The sequence below is a fragment of the Oncorhynchus mykiss genome, chromosome 15, assembly GCF_013265735.2.
Source record: "Oncorhynchus mykiss isolate Arlee chromosome 15, USDA_OmykA_1.1, whole genome shotgun sequence".
NCBI lineage: Eukaryota > Metazoa > Chordata > Actinopteri > Salmoniformes > Salmonidae > Oncorhynchus > Oncorhynchus mykiss.
The window spans coordinates 14,233,815-14,249,631 of record NC_048579.1 but is presented as its reverse complement, the minus strand read 5'-3'; the positions used below and the strand labels follow the sequence as shown (position 1 = coordinate 14,249,631).

The window sequence follows — 15,817 nt, the reverse complement described above, 5'->3', positions numbered from 1 at the left end:
GCAAAATCTGTAGCATGAAGACAACTGTGTTAGTAGTGGCTTATGTGACCCTTACATAGGTGTATGCTAGCTAACACACTTATTTACAGCAATTACATGCCAAAGCACATCCCAGAAAGCCCCTCAATCCCTAACAGGTACCATATACCCATACATGTATAAATCAGTAACGTACAGCAAACCTGTACACATTGTAAAATAGAAAATAGAAAACAGTATTCAGAACGTGACCTACCCCTTGCATCACATTTTCATACTGGGAAGACAGCGATCTCCCGCGATCTCCCGATAGCGATCTCCCGCTATCTGCAAGCGGGGCCAATCACAAAACACCTTATTGTCATCAGAGTTGAACTAACCAATAAGAATGCTTGAACATTAAATACACATTTCTTTAGAGGCAAGTGGAAACATAACCAACCCTGTTACACTTAAGGTTGTTGTCCTGTTGGAAGGTGAACCTTCGCCCCAGTCTGATCGTCCTGAGCACTCTGGAGCAGGTTTTCATCAAGGATCTCTCTGTACTTTGCTCCGTTCATCTTTCCCTCGATCCTGACTAGTTTCCCAGTCCCTGCCTCAGAAAAATATCCCCACAGCATGATGCTGCCACCACCATGCTTCACCGTAGGGATGGTGCCAGGTTTCCTCCAGATTTGACACTTGGCATTCAGGCTTAATAACCTGAACCAGATTACAGGCACTGGTTACATTGAGAAGCTTCCTCTTGAGCAGACAGCTTGATGAAAACCAGTCAATATTCAGGTCCCCAAGAAAGACAGATTTCCACCGGTCTAATGTCCATTGCTCATGTTTCTTGGCCCAAGCAAGTCTCTTCTTCTTATTGGTGTCCTTTCGTGGTGGTTTCTTTGCAGCAATTTGACCATGAAGGCCTGATTCATGCAGTCTCTTCTGAACAGCTGATGTTGAGCTGTATCTATTGCTTCAACTCTGTGAAGCATTTATTTGGGCTGCAATTTCTGTCGCTGGTAAGTCTAATAAACTGATCCTCTGCAGCAGAGGTAACTCTGGGGCTTCCTTTCCTGTTGTGGTCCTCATGAGAGCCAGTTTCATCATAGCACTTGATGTTTTTTGTGACTGCACTTGAAGAAACTTTCAGAGCTCTTGAAATTTTCCGGATTGACTGACCTTCATGTCTTAAAGTAATGATGGAGTGTTGTTTTTCTTTGCTTATTTGAGCTGTTCTTGCCATAATATCAACAAAGATTTTTTTTTTAAATGCAGTTTGAGGCCATGTGCTAGAGACAGGGGTGGGGGCTAGTGGGCAGGAGGGGTGTAGTGATGTTTGTATGATGTAGTCATTTGTATGTTTTGTATTGTTTCTAAAATACATCTTGGAAACATACAGTACCAGTCAAAAGTTTGGACACGCGTACTCAAAGAAAAACGTTAAAAGTTCTTGAAATTTTCCGGATTGACTGACCTTCATGTCTTAACGCAGTGATGGACAGTTGTTTCTCTTTGCTTGTTTGAGCTGTTCTTGCCCTCATATGGACTTGGTCTTTTACCAAATATTTTCTGTACACCACCCCTACCTTGTCACAAAACAACTGATCGGCTCAAACGCATTAAGAAGTTCCACAAATTAACTTTTAGCAAGGCACACCTGTTAATTGAAATGCATTCCAGGTGACTACCTCATGGAGCTGGTTTAGAGAATTCCAAAAGTGTGCAAAGCTGTCATCAAGGCAAAGGGTGGCTACTTTGAAGAATCTCAAAAATAAAATATTTTGATTTGTTTAACACTTTTGGTTACTACATGATTCCATATGTGTTATTTCATAGTTTGGATGTCTTCACTATTATTCTACAATGTATAAAACAGTAAAAATAAAGAAAAACCCTTGAATGAGTAGGTGTGTCAAAACTTTTGACTGGCACTGCAGATACTGACTGCTAGCCTATAGCAACGCCCCAAAATTATAGGCTTTAGATGAAGCAGGTGAACCTTCAGCCACCGTACTTCAATAACACTTGACATGAGATCTATCTCTAAGCATTACTGGGATATGGTTCTGAATAAATATAGCAACACTTTCCTCATAAGCATTCCTGTCTCTTCTATATGCTCCCGAGTGGAGCAGCGGTCTCAGTGCTAGAAGCGTAACTACAGACACCCTGGTTCGAATCTAGGCTGTATCACAACGGGCCGTGATTGGGGGTCCTATATGGCGGCGCACAATTGGCCCAGCGTCCGGGTTTGGCCGGTGTAGGCGTCATTATGAATAAGAATTTGTTTTTATCTGACTTGCCTAGTTGAATAAAGATTCAATATGGATGTTATATCATTTTATTGCTATTGTTCTATAATGAATGGAATTATCTAAGTGAGTCTCAATGATGGCTAATATGTGAATGTTAAATAACCTAGAAATGCCTCATGAGTTTTAAATTCAACAGTGGTACCCCATCACAATACACGAATATGAGATTACTTATAAACCGTGCATTATATTCCCCAAATAATTGCGCACTTATTTATAACATTACGGTATGCACCGGCAGGCCAAATGTCCAAGGAAGTACACTTTTCAGTGCTGCCACTTTTTTCAAAATTTGCTTCATCTGTCCTCTCTTTTCAGAGTTGTATTTTGGTATTTAGCTAGCTAACTTCTCAAGCGTCTTTTAATAGCAAATAAACGAGACACACGGACATGTTGTTGCCGAGGTATGAGGTGGAGAAGAGTTAAACCAGTCGATTTGACAGAAAAGCTAACTATGGTATTTTGTGTAGTAACGTTAGCTAGCTAAGGCTATTGACCGACGTTGGTTTCTAGCTAAGCAAGCAGTGATTTTAGTTTGCGGCCTACCTTTGCCACTCGCAGTATGTCAATCACATCTTTGGGTTCTGCTTTCCGTGTTTAAAAATGTGCCATTTTCTTTTAGGTTAATAAGAGTCAAACACACGATTTGACAGAACATTTAGCTAGTTAGCCTGGCTACGTAGCTAACGTTAGCTACCTGCTGGTTCTATTTCAATTTATTTTTATTTCACCTTTATTTAACCAGGTAGGCAAGTTGAGAACACGTTCTCATTTACAATTGCGACCTTCATTCAAGTCCTAACCTAAATATATTGTTAGATACATTGCTGAGGCGCTTTTTCATCCTTGTTCTGGGTGAGCCAGCTCACGTGTTTAACAAAAGGCGTGTGTTTTACTGTCATAAATATATTAGAGGCTTCGTTCCACCCCCCTGGCTAAATACTTAGCTATATAAAGGGGGATACCTAGTCAACTGTCCAACAATATTTAACTGAAATGTTTCTTCCGCATTTAACCCAACCCCTCTGAATCACAGAGGCTGCCTTAATTGACATCCATGTCTTCGGCGCCCGGGGAACAGTGGGTTAACGTCCTTGCTCAGACTGACAGGTTTTTACCTTGTCAGCTCGGTTAAGTTACTGGCCTAACGATCTAACCACTAGGCTGCTATAGACTGTTAAGTCTGTCTAGTTACTAGCTACGACTGTAACCTAACGTTACTGTAAAAGTATGTTTGTTGACGGCAACACCCAAGAGTATTGAGATGCACCCTCTGTCTGACTGACCAGATATCCCATTGAGCAGCTGTAACTGGCAGTATCAGTGGGCTATGTGCCAGGGACTTGACAGACATCTGGGATTCCCATACACGTCTATTAATGGGTTTACGGGACAGGGGTGTTGCAATTGGAACTCTGAGTTCGAATGTTGTGGGCTTGTTGTGTTGACATTTGTGTTCATTCCATTCCACAGGTTCCGTTTTCTAAGATCGGTGGCATCTCTGACAACGAGGGCGTTCTCCCTGGGCCCTGTGTCTCTGCAGGGGAAGGCCCCGGACATGTCTGAGGGTAAGGCCATACCCACCTTACTGACTGACTGATTATGTGTTTGATATATTGGTTGGTTGATTGATTAGCTGCCTCACTCAGTGTTATGAACCTAACGTGAACTACAGTGCCGTGCGAAAGTATTCGGCCCCCTTGAACTTTGCGACCTTTTGCCACATTTCAGGCTTCAAACATAAATATATAAAACTGTATTTTTTTGTGAAGAATCAACAACAAGTGGGACACAATCATGAAGTGGAACGACATTTATTGGATATTTCAAACTTTTTTAACAAATCAAAAACTGAAAAATTGGGCGTGCAAAATTATTCAGCCCCTTTACTTTCAGTGCAGCAAACTCTCTCCAGAAGTTCAGTGAGGATTTCTGAATGATCCAATGTTGACCTAAATGACTAATGATGATAAATACAATCCACCTGTGTGTAATCAAGTCTCCGTATAAATGCACCTGCACTGTGATAGTCTCAGAGGTCCGTTAAAATCGCAGAGAGCATCATGAAGAACAAGGAACACACCAGGCAGGTCCGAGATACTGTTGTGAAGAAGTTTAAAGCTGGATTTGGATACAAAAATATTTCTCAAGCTTAAAACATCCCAAGGAGCACTGTGCAAGCGATAATATTGAAATGGAAGGAGTATCAGACCACTGCAAATCTACCAAGACTTGGCCGTCCCTCCAAACTTTCAGCTCATACAAGGAGAAGACTGATCAGAGATGCAGCCAAGAGGCCCATGATCACTCTGGATGAACTGCAGAGATCTACAGCTGAGGTGGGAGACTCTGTCCATAGGACAACAATCAGTCGTATATTGCACAAATCTGGCCTTTATGGAAGAGTGGCAAGAAGAAAGCCATTTCTTAAAGATATCCATAAAAAGTGTTGTTTAAAGTTTGCCACAAGCCACCTGGGAGACACACCAAACATGTGGAAGAAGGTGCTCTGGTCAGATGAAACCAAAATTGAACTTTTTGGCAACAATGCAAAACGTTATGTTTAGCGTAAAAGCAACACAGCTCATCACCCTGAACACACCATCCCCACTGTCAAACATGGTGGTGGCAGCATCATGGTTTGGGCCAGCTTTTCTTCAACAGGGACAGGGAAGATGGTTAAAATTGATGGGAAGATGGATGGAGCCAAATACAGGACCATTCTGGAAGAAAACCTGATGGAGTCTGCAAAACACCTGAGACTGGGACGGAGATTTGTCTTCCAACAAGACAATGATCCAAAACATAAAGCAAAATCTACAATGGAATGGTTCAATAACAAACATATCCAGGTGTTAGAATGGCCAAGTCAAAGTCCAGACCTGAATCCAATCGAGAATCTGTGGAAAGAACTGAAAACTGCTGTTCACAAATGCTCTCCATCCAACCTCACTGAGCTCGAGCTGTTTTGCAAGGAGGAATGGGAAAAAATTTCAGTCTCTCCATGTGCAAAACTGATAGAGACAAACCCCAAGCGACTTACAGCTGTAATCGCAGCAAAAGGTGGCGCTACAAAGTATTAACTTAAGGGGGCTGAATAATTTTGCACGCCCAATTTTTCAGTTTTTGATTTGTTAAAAAAGTTTGAAATATCCAATAAATGTCGTTCCACTTCATGATTGTGTCCCACTTGTTGTTGATTCTTCACAAAAAAAAGAGTTTTATATCTTTATGTTTGAAGCCTGAAATGTGGCAAAAGGTCGCAAAGTTCAAGGGGGCTGAATACTTTCTCAAGGCACTGTACTTGTGAGGTATGATGGCAAGACATTGAGTCTCAATCCAGTCTCCTTTTGTTACCTCTGACCCATGACTTGTCTTGTCTCCACAGGGAATGCTCACTTGCTAGTGTCAAATGGTGTGTTGGTAAACAAACCTGAATCCTAACTGTATAAAGCACTTTCTTAATTCCGTTTTAATTCAACATAAATCTGCCTGCATGTAGCTTAGCTAACTGTCTCTCACGCACACTGTCTGGCGCGCAAACTCTCACACACCGTCAATCTCTCTTGTGATATCCAGCACCCTGTCACTTTCTGTTGTTAAATCCAGCAGCCTTCTGTGTTCTGTGTTGAGCTTGCCTGGTTGTACGGGCTTGTTACCCTCTTCCATTTTCTACAGACTGAACTGTGAATGCATCCCTGGCCTGTGGCAGTGGCTAGCTCTTCTTACAGATGCTGCAACCCTCCTGTAGTATATTTTAGTAGACAGACCTTTAATGTTCTCTATACAAACTTGCATTATGTACTTGCATTATGTACTGTATCTACACTACTGTATGGACCCATGTTTTGAGGTGGCTTCTGTCTTGGTGATTTTAGGGCTATACCTCTCTCAAGCGTCTTATTTCATATTGGTTCATATCGTCTCAACATTATGACAACACAGCGACTCCAGTCAGGTGGGCCACAAACTAATGGGCAAATCTCAAGTTACACTGTATTAACTTGTCACTATTGATTTCTCCCCGTTGCACACACACCCTCAGGCTGCAGTGCAGAGCCACTGTGGTTCCATGTGCCAGCTGGAACAACAGTAGAACTGATGTAGAGTCCCATCCCATCTAGACCTCTCTACTCTCTGGAGCTTGCTGCTGTCATTCTGTCTGAGATCATATGTTTCCCGTTGTATTTTGATTGATTAGGATTAATTTTATTTTAGTGTCATACACCTATTGGTGCCCAGCCCACATTGGCTAAGACAGTATTATTTCTTGAAGTAATATGTGCAAAAAAACACAAAATTACATTTCGCAATTTACCATTTTGTCACATTATATAAACACATTTCTCCTTTTCCCCCAGGCTTTAAAAATAAATTGAGCAATATTAAATACCGTAGCGCTGCTCCATACTCTTCCGCCACAGCGCACTCAACCAAGCCTTCTCATCTGCCCTGTCTGCAAAATAATTCATTCCTGTGCTCGTCATTTAACCAGAATGTTCTGTTCTGAGATCAGTATCAGTACACACAAACACTGAGAGCTGATCAACTGTGTGGATTGTTTTTCAGTGCGCAACCGGCTGAGGGAGATTGTGGGAGCGTCCACTAACTGGAGGTACAATAACAGAACCAGTATACCTATTTTGTATTGAGATACTGATACCATGACAAGGAAGACCCGTGTTGTCTGTTAGATATGTTCATGACTTTGTTAAACTCACAGCTCATTCCTGATGAATCTCTTTCCCTATCTCTCCTCCCATCCTGTAGGGACCACCAGCAGGCGTTAGCTGACCGTTTGTCGTTGTCCAATCAGCTGGCTGGTTCTCAAGATGAGCTTCCTGTCCGCAGGATGAAGGACAGCTACATAGAGGTCCACCTTCCCCTGGGCACAGACCCTACCCTTAGAGAGAAATACCTTAACTACCACAAAGGTGTCAGGTAACACATGCTCACAAACACATGCTCACACACACACACACCCTTTCCCCCCTCTCAGTCCGGTTTCTCTATTCCAGGTTTGGCCGTATCCTGGAGGATCTGGACAGTCTAGCAGGTATGAAATCATCACCTCAACCACAATGCACACTGGTACATGTTATTATAGTGTTATTTCTCTCTCTCCTCAGTGTTGATCTGTTACTCTCACACCCATAACAAGGCACTTCAGAGATCTCCTCTGTCCATCGTCACTGCCCTGGTGGACAAGATAGGTATGACACAACAATGCTGATACAACACCAGGATGTACTGCGTAGACCAGGGTTTCTCAAGTCTAATCCTGGGACACTTCCCAGTATCATTGAATCGTTTGTTGCTGTTGCATTCTGGTAGGTGTGGCTTATTTTCCCTGTATGTGATGTCACAGACATGAGGAAACAAGTCATACACCCTGACTGTGACATCAAGTTCACTGGTCACGTGACCTGGGTGGGGAAGACCTCCATCGAAGCCAAGATGCACATGTCTCAGGTACACACACACACACACACACACACACACACACACACACACACACTAATGTCCACAATGGTGATGTTATGTCTCTGTGTATGTATAGTACCATGATGGGGCCTACACTCCAGTTCTGGATGCTACGTTTGTTATGGTGGCCAGAGACCCTGAGAACAAGAGGTACACAACAACCATCCATCCGTCACCCCAACCATCCATTTGTCATTCCAGCCATCCATCCATCTATAGTATCCAACCATTATTAACTGTCTCTATTACTCTGTCTGTCTCTCTGTTTCTCTGTCTGTCTTTCTCTCTGTCTGTCTCTCTGTTTATCTATCTGTCTGGCTCTCTCTGTTTGTTTGTCAGGGCAGCGTTTGTTAATCCTCTGAAACCAGAGGGGCCTGAAGAGGAGGAACTGTTTCAGCAGGGAGAGAGTAAGACACATTACATGCGTTTTATATATATATATATATATATATATATATATATATATTACTGTGTTTGTTTGTATTATTTACTGTGTGTGTCCTGCCAGTCAATAAGACGCGTCGCGTAGAGCTGAGTACAGCGTCTCTACTGAAGGTGGCCCCTACTGCTGAGGAGAGGAAGATCGTACACAGCCTGTTCCTCAACACCCTGGACACCAAGTATGACACACAAATGCACACACACACACACGCGTCAGTAAAATGATGACGTGAACAATTAGCAACTTTACTTCCATAAAGTATTTTTAAATCACAATTATCATTTTTAGAACAAATATCACCATAAAGGACTTATTGGGAGTCATATCAAATTGTTGTCACATTGATGTTCCCTGTAAAATGAGAGAAGTTCACTGAAGGTGTCGATCTTAATTGACTATTCATAATGTTGAGACGATATGAAACAAGACACTTGAGAGAGGTGCACCCCTTGAACGAACACAATTATTTATTTCGATGCACCATCTTGTTTTCAAGAGTGGCACAAAAAATGGTGTGTGTGTGTGTGTGTGTGTGTGTGTGTATATACACACACACACACACAGTGGGGCAAAAAAGTATTTAGTCAGCCACCAATTGTGCAAGTTCTCCCACTTAAAAAGATGAGAGGCCTGTAATTTTCATCATAGGTACACTTCAACTATGACAGACAAAAGAGAAAAAAATCCAGAAAATCACATTGTAGGATTTTTTAATGAATTTATTTGCAAATTATGGTGGAAAATAAGTATTTGGTCACCTACAAACAAGCAAGATTTCTGGCTCTCACAGACCTGTAACTTCTTCTTTAAGACGCTCCTCTGTCCTCCACTCGTTACCTGTATTAATGGCACCTGTTTGAACTTGTTATCAGTATAAAATACACCTGTCCACAACCTCACAGTCACACTCCAAACTCCACTATGGCCAAGACCAAAGAGCTGTCAAAGGACACCAGAAACAAAATTGTAGACCTGCACCAGGCTGGGAAGACTGAATCTGCAATAGGTAAGCAGCTTGGTTTGAAGAAATCAACTGTAGGAGCAATTATTAGGAAATGGAAGACATACAAGACCACTGATAATCTCCCTCGATCTGGGGCTCCACACAAGATCTCACCCCGTGGTGTCAAAATGATCACAAGTATGGTGAGCAAAAATCCCAGAACCACACGGGGGAGGACCTAGTGAATGACCTGCAGAGATCTGGGACCAAAGTAACAAAGCCTACCATCAGTTACACACTACACCGCCAGGGACTCAAATCCTGCAGTGCCAGACGTGTCCCCCTGCTTAAGCCAGTACATGTCCAGGCCCGTCTGAAGTTTGCTAGAGAGCATTTGGATGATCCAGAAGAAGATTGGGAGAATGTCATATGGTCAGATGAAACCAAAATATAACTTTTTGGTAAAAACTCACTCGTCGTGTTTGGAGGACAAAGAATATTGAGTTGCATCCAAAGAACACCATACCTACTGTGAAGCATGGGGGTGGAAACATGCTTTGGGGCTGTTTTTCTGCAAAGGGACCAGAACGACTGATCCGTGTAAAGGAAAGAATGAATGGGGCCATGTATCGTGAGATTTTGAGTGAAAACCTCCTTCCATCAGCAAGGGCATTGAAGATGAAACGTGGCTGGGTCTTTCAGCATGACAATGATCCCAAACACATCGCCCGGGCAACGAAGGAGTGGCTTCGTAAGAAGCATTTCAAGGTCCTGGAGTGGCCTAGCCAGTCTCCAGATCTCAACCCCATAGAAAATCTTTGGATGGAGTTGAAAGTCCATGTTGCCCAGCAACAGCCCCAAAACATCACTGCTCTAGAGGAGCTCTGCATGGAGGAATGGGCCAAAATACCAGCAACAGTGTGTGAAAACCTTGTGAAGACTTACAGAAAACATTTGACCTCTGTCATTGCCAACAAAGGGTATATAACAAAGTATTGAGATAAACTTTAGTTATTGACCAAATACTTATTTTCCACCATAATTTGCAAATAAATTCATTAAAAATCCTACAATGTGATTTTCAGCATTTTTCTTCTAATTTTGTCTGTCATAGTTGAAGTGTACCTATGATGAAAATTACAGGCCTCGCTCATCTTTTTAAGTGGGAGAACTTGCACAATTGGTGGCTGACTAAATACTTTTTTGCCCCACTATATATATATATATATATATATATATACACACACACACACATTCCAGCGTTCTTCTATATTTTTTTACTATTTTCTACATTGTACATTGTAGAATAGTAGTGAAGACAACTATGAAATAACACATATGGAATCAGGTAGTAACCAAAAAGTGTTAAACAAATAAAAATATATTTATATTTGACATTCTTCGAAGTAGCCACCCAATGCCTTGATGACAGCTTTGCACACTCTTGGCATTTTCTCAACCAGCTTCACCTGGAATGCTTTTCCAACAGTCTTGAAGGAGTTCTCACATATGCTCTGCACTTGTTGGCTGCTTTTCCTTAACTCTGCGGTCCAACTCATCCCAAAACATCTCAATTGGGTTAAGGTTGGGTGATTGTGTAGGCCAGGTCATCTTATACAGTAACTCTGGGTCTTCCTTTCCAGTGGCGGTCCTCATGAGAGCCAGTTACATCATAGTGATGGATGGTTTTTGTGACTGCACTTGAAGAAACTTTAAAAGTTATTGAAAGGAAAGAGAAACGACAGTCATTACTTTAAGACATGAAGGTCAGTCAATCCGGAACATTTCAAGAACTTTTAAAGTTTCTTCAACTGCATTCGCAAAAACCATCAAGCGCTATGATGAAACTGTCTCTCATGAGGACCGCCACAGGAGAGGAAGAAAGACAATTTACAATAGCAAACTCTACCTCACTGAAACATAAGCTGTTAAAATATTCTGCATTTTTTTTTAGCTTCACTGTCCAAATATAAATCTTACATCTTAATTATGACACATATAATCCAGGAAAACCTTTTTGTGAGTGATGGTGTGTGTGTTTGGTAGGACAGTGAGTTTCCGTAGCAGAGTTCTGCCTCCTAACTCCGTATGGATGGAGGACGCCAAAGTCAAAGGATTGGAGATCTGCCATCCACAGGTTAGAGAGAGAGGAGAGAGGGAGAGAGGGAGAGAGGGAGAGAGGGAGGGAGGGAGGGAGCGAGATTTACAACCTGAAACTTTTCTAATTTGTGCTGACTAAGATGTGTGTTTTCAGGAGAGGAATATCTTTAACAGGATCTTTGGAGGGTTTCTGATGAGGAAAGCTTACGAGTTGGGCTGGGCTAACGCATGTGCCTACGGGTGAGTGAGTGAGCAAGTCTGTTCCCAGCAAACCAAGAACATTCTCAGTTACGGTGCGATGTTGTAACATGAAACATTTACCATAAACACACCTCAGAAATGATGTCTGTATTTAATGAAATTGGTTATGAGAAAATATTACAGGAATGTCCTATTAATGTTGATAGTTATGTTATTCAAAATGCCCATAACAACAAGCAAGGAGCGTTCCCACAAGACTCATAAAGTTATAGTGTGATGTTGTGACATATATAATTGGTCCCGGGTGGCTCAGATGGTAGAGTATGGCACTTGCAACGCCAAGTTCGATTCACACTGGGGAACAGTACAAATGAAAATGGATGCACTCACCACTGTAAGTCACTCTGGATAAGAGCGTCTACTAAATGACTCAAATGTAAATGTACATTTATCCAATAACATTCCCTGAACATTCACAGAACCAATTTTGATTTGCTAGATTGTGTGTGTTTGTTAGAGAAGATATACATTTGTCCCGGTGCACCACATACACCTGTGCATCCTCATTGTGTGTGTATTCCTCCCTCCCTCCCTCCCTCCCTCCAGGGGGTGTCGGCCTAACCTGGTTGCCGTGGACGATATCCTCTTCCAGAAGCCTGTAGAGATTGGCTCCCTGTTACTGCTCTCATCACAGGTGTGTGTGTGTGTGTGTGTGTGTGCATATGCATTGGTGTGTTGTTTGATCTGCTCCAGTTTCAGTGCTGACATGTCCTTCTCTGTGTCTCCAGGTGTGTTACACAGAGGGGAACTACATCCAGGTCAGAGTTCATACAGAGGTTCTTGACCCCCTGACCCGGCATCACAACACCACTAACGTCTTCCACTTCACCTTCGTCACAGACAAAGACGTCCCCAACATAGTACCGCAGAGCTACGGAGGTACTCTTACGTTTGTGCCAACACAAAGAGGTTAAAGTTAACGTCTATTGATTCCACACAGTCTAACATTGGTCTCATGTGTGTCTGTCTGTCTCTATAGAGTCCATGTTGTACCTGGATGGGAAGAGACACTTTAACCAGACCCTGGAGTCTCAGTGAGACAAGATGAACCCTGACCCAACACAACAACTGCCTGCCAAAGCCCTAGTGTCCAGCCACCCCAACCTCCATCCTTACTGTACGCTGTGTGTGTGTGTGTATTTGCATGAACAATATGTCTTAATCTGTTTCTCACTATGTACTATATACACTTAGTGACAGTTTATTACGTACACCCATCTAGTACCGGGTCGGACCCCCCTCTGCCTCCAGAACAGCCTGAGTTCTTCAGGGCATGGAAACGTTTCTCAATTGGTATCAAGGGAACTAACGTGTGCCAGGAAAACATTCCACACACCATTACACTTCGCAACCAGCCTGTACTGTTGACACCAGGCCGGATGGGTCCATGGAATCATGCTGCTCACACCAAATTCTGACTCTACCATCAGCATGATTCGTCGGACCAGGCAATGTTTTTCCACTCCTCAATTGTCCAGTGTTATTGATTTTGTGCCCACTGGAGCCGCTTCTTCTTGTTTTTAGTTGAAAGGAGTGGAACCCGGTGTGGTTGACTGCTGTAGTAGCCCATCTGTGACAAGGACCGCCAAGTTGTGCGTTCCAAGATGCCGTTCTGCAGACCAATGTTGTACTGCGTCGTTATTTTCCTGTTTGTGGCCCGCTTGTTAGAGTCTTCCCATTCTCCTTTGACCTCTCAACGAGGTGTTTTCACCCACGGGACTGCTGCTGACTGGATGTTTTTTTGTTTGTCGCACCATTCTCAGGAAACCCTAGGCAATGTCGTGCATGAAAAGCCCAGGAGGCCGCAGTTTCTGAGATACTGGAACCGGAGCGCCTGGCACCGACAATTAAACCACACTCAAAGTTGCTTAGGTCACTCGTTTTGCCCATTCTAATGTTCAATCGAACAGTAGCGGGATGCCTGTTTGCCTGCTTTATATAGCAAGCCTCACACGATACAAACACTTACTTCAAAAAGCACTCCTTAAGCCCCGCCGCAGTGGGCAGAGCTCAGCATGTTGCACAGGGACACAGTTATTATAAAAAGGAATAGGATAAAAAAGACTCACTTTACTATGGGTCCGCTGTGGTTCTGTGTAGCAGTTAAATTCGTCTTTAACGTGAAGTAAAATATATTTGAGTAGTGAACAGGAAAACAATGAGTCCCAGACAATTCACAATAGAACATACCAGGGGGGGGGGCATCGTTTACTGCCTAAATGATTGGGATCATCTGGTTACCATCTGCGTTTGGAATACATTAGAAATACAGATACAGGATAATTAAATGACGTTTTCTTTGAAAAGATGGGTTTGGTTGAACAACATAGAACATTCTGTTTTCTGCCTGGAGTGTTGCGCTGTTTGGCCCAGTTTGCTCTACTATTTTTACTACGGATGGCAATAAAACAAAGCATGGATGTCCATGTATACTGATGATTCAACCATATATGTATGCATCAGCAACCACAGCTAATCAAGTCACTGAAACCCTTAACAAAGAGTTGCAGTCTGTTTTGGAATGGGTGGCTAGTAATAAACTGGTCCTGAACATCTCTAAAACTAAGAGCATTCTATTTGGTACAAATCATTCCAAGTTCTAGACCTCAGCTGAATCTGGTAATGAATGGTGTGGCTGTTGAACAAGTTGAGGAGACTAAATTACTTGGTGTTACCGTAGATTGTAAACTGTCGTGGTCAAAAGACATATTCAATGGTTGTAAAGATAAAGGGAGGTCTGTCCGTAATAAAGATAACTGCTTTTTTGAAACCGCAATCCACAAAGCAAGTCCTGCAGGCTCTAGTTTAATCTTATTGTCCATTTATATGATCAAGTGCTGCAAAGAAAGACCTAGTTTAGATGCAGCTGGCCCAGAACAGAGCGGCACGTCCTGCTTCATTGTAATCCGAGGGCAAAGATTAATATTATGCATGCCAGTCTTTCTTGGCTGAGAGTTGAAGATAGTTTTGTTGGAAATTCCAAATTGTTTGCGTAGTCAACTTACACATATTTACCCCACCGGACATGCGACCAGTCTTTTCACAGTGCCCAGGTCCAGAACAAATTCAAGTAAACGTACAGTATTATACAGAGACGAGTGCATGGAACTCCCTTCCATCGTATTTAGCGCAAGTGAACAGCAAAGTTGGTTTCAAAAAACAAAACAACCCCTGACGGCACAACGCCTCTCCCCCATGTAACCTACTTGTTGTGTGCATGTACTGACATGTATGTGGAACTGATAGATGCACACACACTACATGTTAATGTATGTAGTCTTTTGTCGGTTAAAGGGGATTCTAATAAATCAAATATCCATCCCTTTGATGCAGTAAATTAATTTCTGTCAATTACTTTATTTGACAAAACATTCATTGTGTAGGTGTGTGTCCCTTTTTGAAGGTTTAATTCAACTTTAATTCAGCCAAGAAATCCATATTTGAATTGATGGAATATTCAGACTGAACAGTCATGTTCCAATGAGATGAATTAGTTGCATTGTAGTTGTGTGGTGTTGTTTCCATTCAGCCTCATCTAGCCTTGGTATGGAATAACTCATAACTGACAAGTACCTCAGCCTGAGGAAATCCTTGGGGAAAGAAGTCACACTTCCAGTTTGCACCAATCTTTATTTAACTTGTAATACAGACCCTATAAAAGCATACAATGTAGACAGATTTAATGTATCTTAATTGAAAATGAAAGCAGTCTTCCTTAATTCATTTCAATAAAGAAAGCGCAATACCAGTATTAATGGCCAGCAGGCTCAGACAATATCCATAATGACTATAGAGAAAGTAAAAAACACTGGTCAGAGGGCTTTTCATAAAGATGAAATGGTAATTAATGATATTCAAGTTTCTGGGTGTGTGGGGAGTGAGTGAAAAACCAGTGGCAGCAGAAACAGGCAGGTAGTAGGTAGAGGGAGACAGTGGCGGTTCTAGACCATTTCAACTGGGGGGGCCAAGCTGGTGCCAGTTGGTTATGTAAAAATGATTTCATACTCCACATTTAGGGGGTCCAAAATTGTCACAGGGGCACTGCAATAACAGCAAATAAATATGCTATAAACATTGATATGGGCCAGAATTAAGCCTAGGCGACCGTACCACCATGTGGCTGTCGTTTACCATTGAACGTCTGCATTACGCCTGTAACTAACATGTTGTCATACCAACGCCTGCGTGTTAATGAAAGTCATAAGGTACATAGTTTTAAATATAAATTACATTTCAACCATAAATGCTAGAAATGTACAGTTTTTACCATGCAAGCAGACATTCCGAAGTAGCCGCCTTGAGCTA

General features: G+C 42.3%; 1 protein-coding gene across 4 annotated transcripts; it reads left to right on the top strand.

Moving 5' to 3' along the window:
- Positions 1-2,497: 2,497 nt before the first annotated feature.
- LOC110489636 (acyl-coenzyme A thioesterase 9, mitochondrial) lies at positions 2,498-15,217 on the top strand. 4 transcript variants are annotated; one of them, XM_021562368.2, is made up of 16 exons: positions 2,498-2,686; positions 3,756-3,850; positions 5,671-5,697; positions 6,852-6,897; positions 7,053-7,223; positions 7,301-7,338; positions 7,412-7,495; positions 7,651-7,754; positions 7,843-7,916; positions 8,106-8,173; positions 8,275-8,386; positions 11,198-11,288; positions 11,406-11,491; positions 12,059-12,146; positions 12,241-12,391; positions 12,492-15,217. In XM_021562368.2, exons 1-16 carry the CDS (start codon positions 2,673-2,675, stop codon positions 12,548-12,550), a joined length of 1,308 nt encoding a protein of 435 aa, XP_021418043.1. In that variant the 5' UTR covers positions 2,498-2,672; the 3' UTR covers positions 12,551-15,217. The 4 variants fall into 4 exon arrangements, with proteins under 4 accessions (XP_021418043.1, XP_021418045.1, XP_021418046.1 ...); XM_021562371.2 differs by lacking the exon at positions 2,498-2,686 and adding an exon at positions 2,721-2,739; XM_021562370.2 differs by lacking the exon at positions 5,671-5,697 and having other exon boundaries at positions 2,507-2,686.
- Positions 15,218-15,817: the final 600 nt, after the last annotated feature.

Coding starts and splice junctions, on each gene's coding strand:
- LOC110489636 (XM_021562368.2), top strand. Junction 3,851..5,670: donor GGCCCCGGACATGTCTGAGG/GTAAGGCCATAC, acceptor TTGTCTCCACAG/GGAATGCTCACTTGCTAGTG. Junction 6,898..7,052: donor GGAGCGTCCACTAACTGGAG/GTACAATAACAG, acceptor CCCATCCTGTAG/GGACCACCAGCAGGCGTTAG.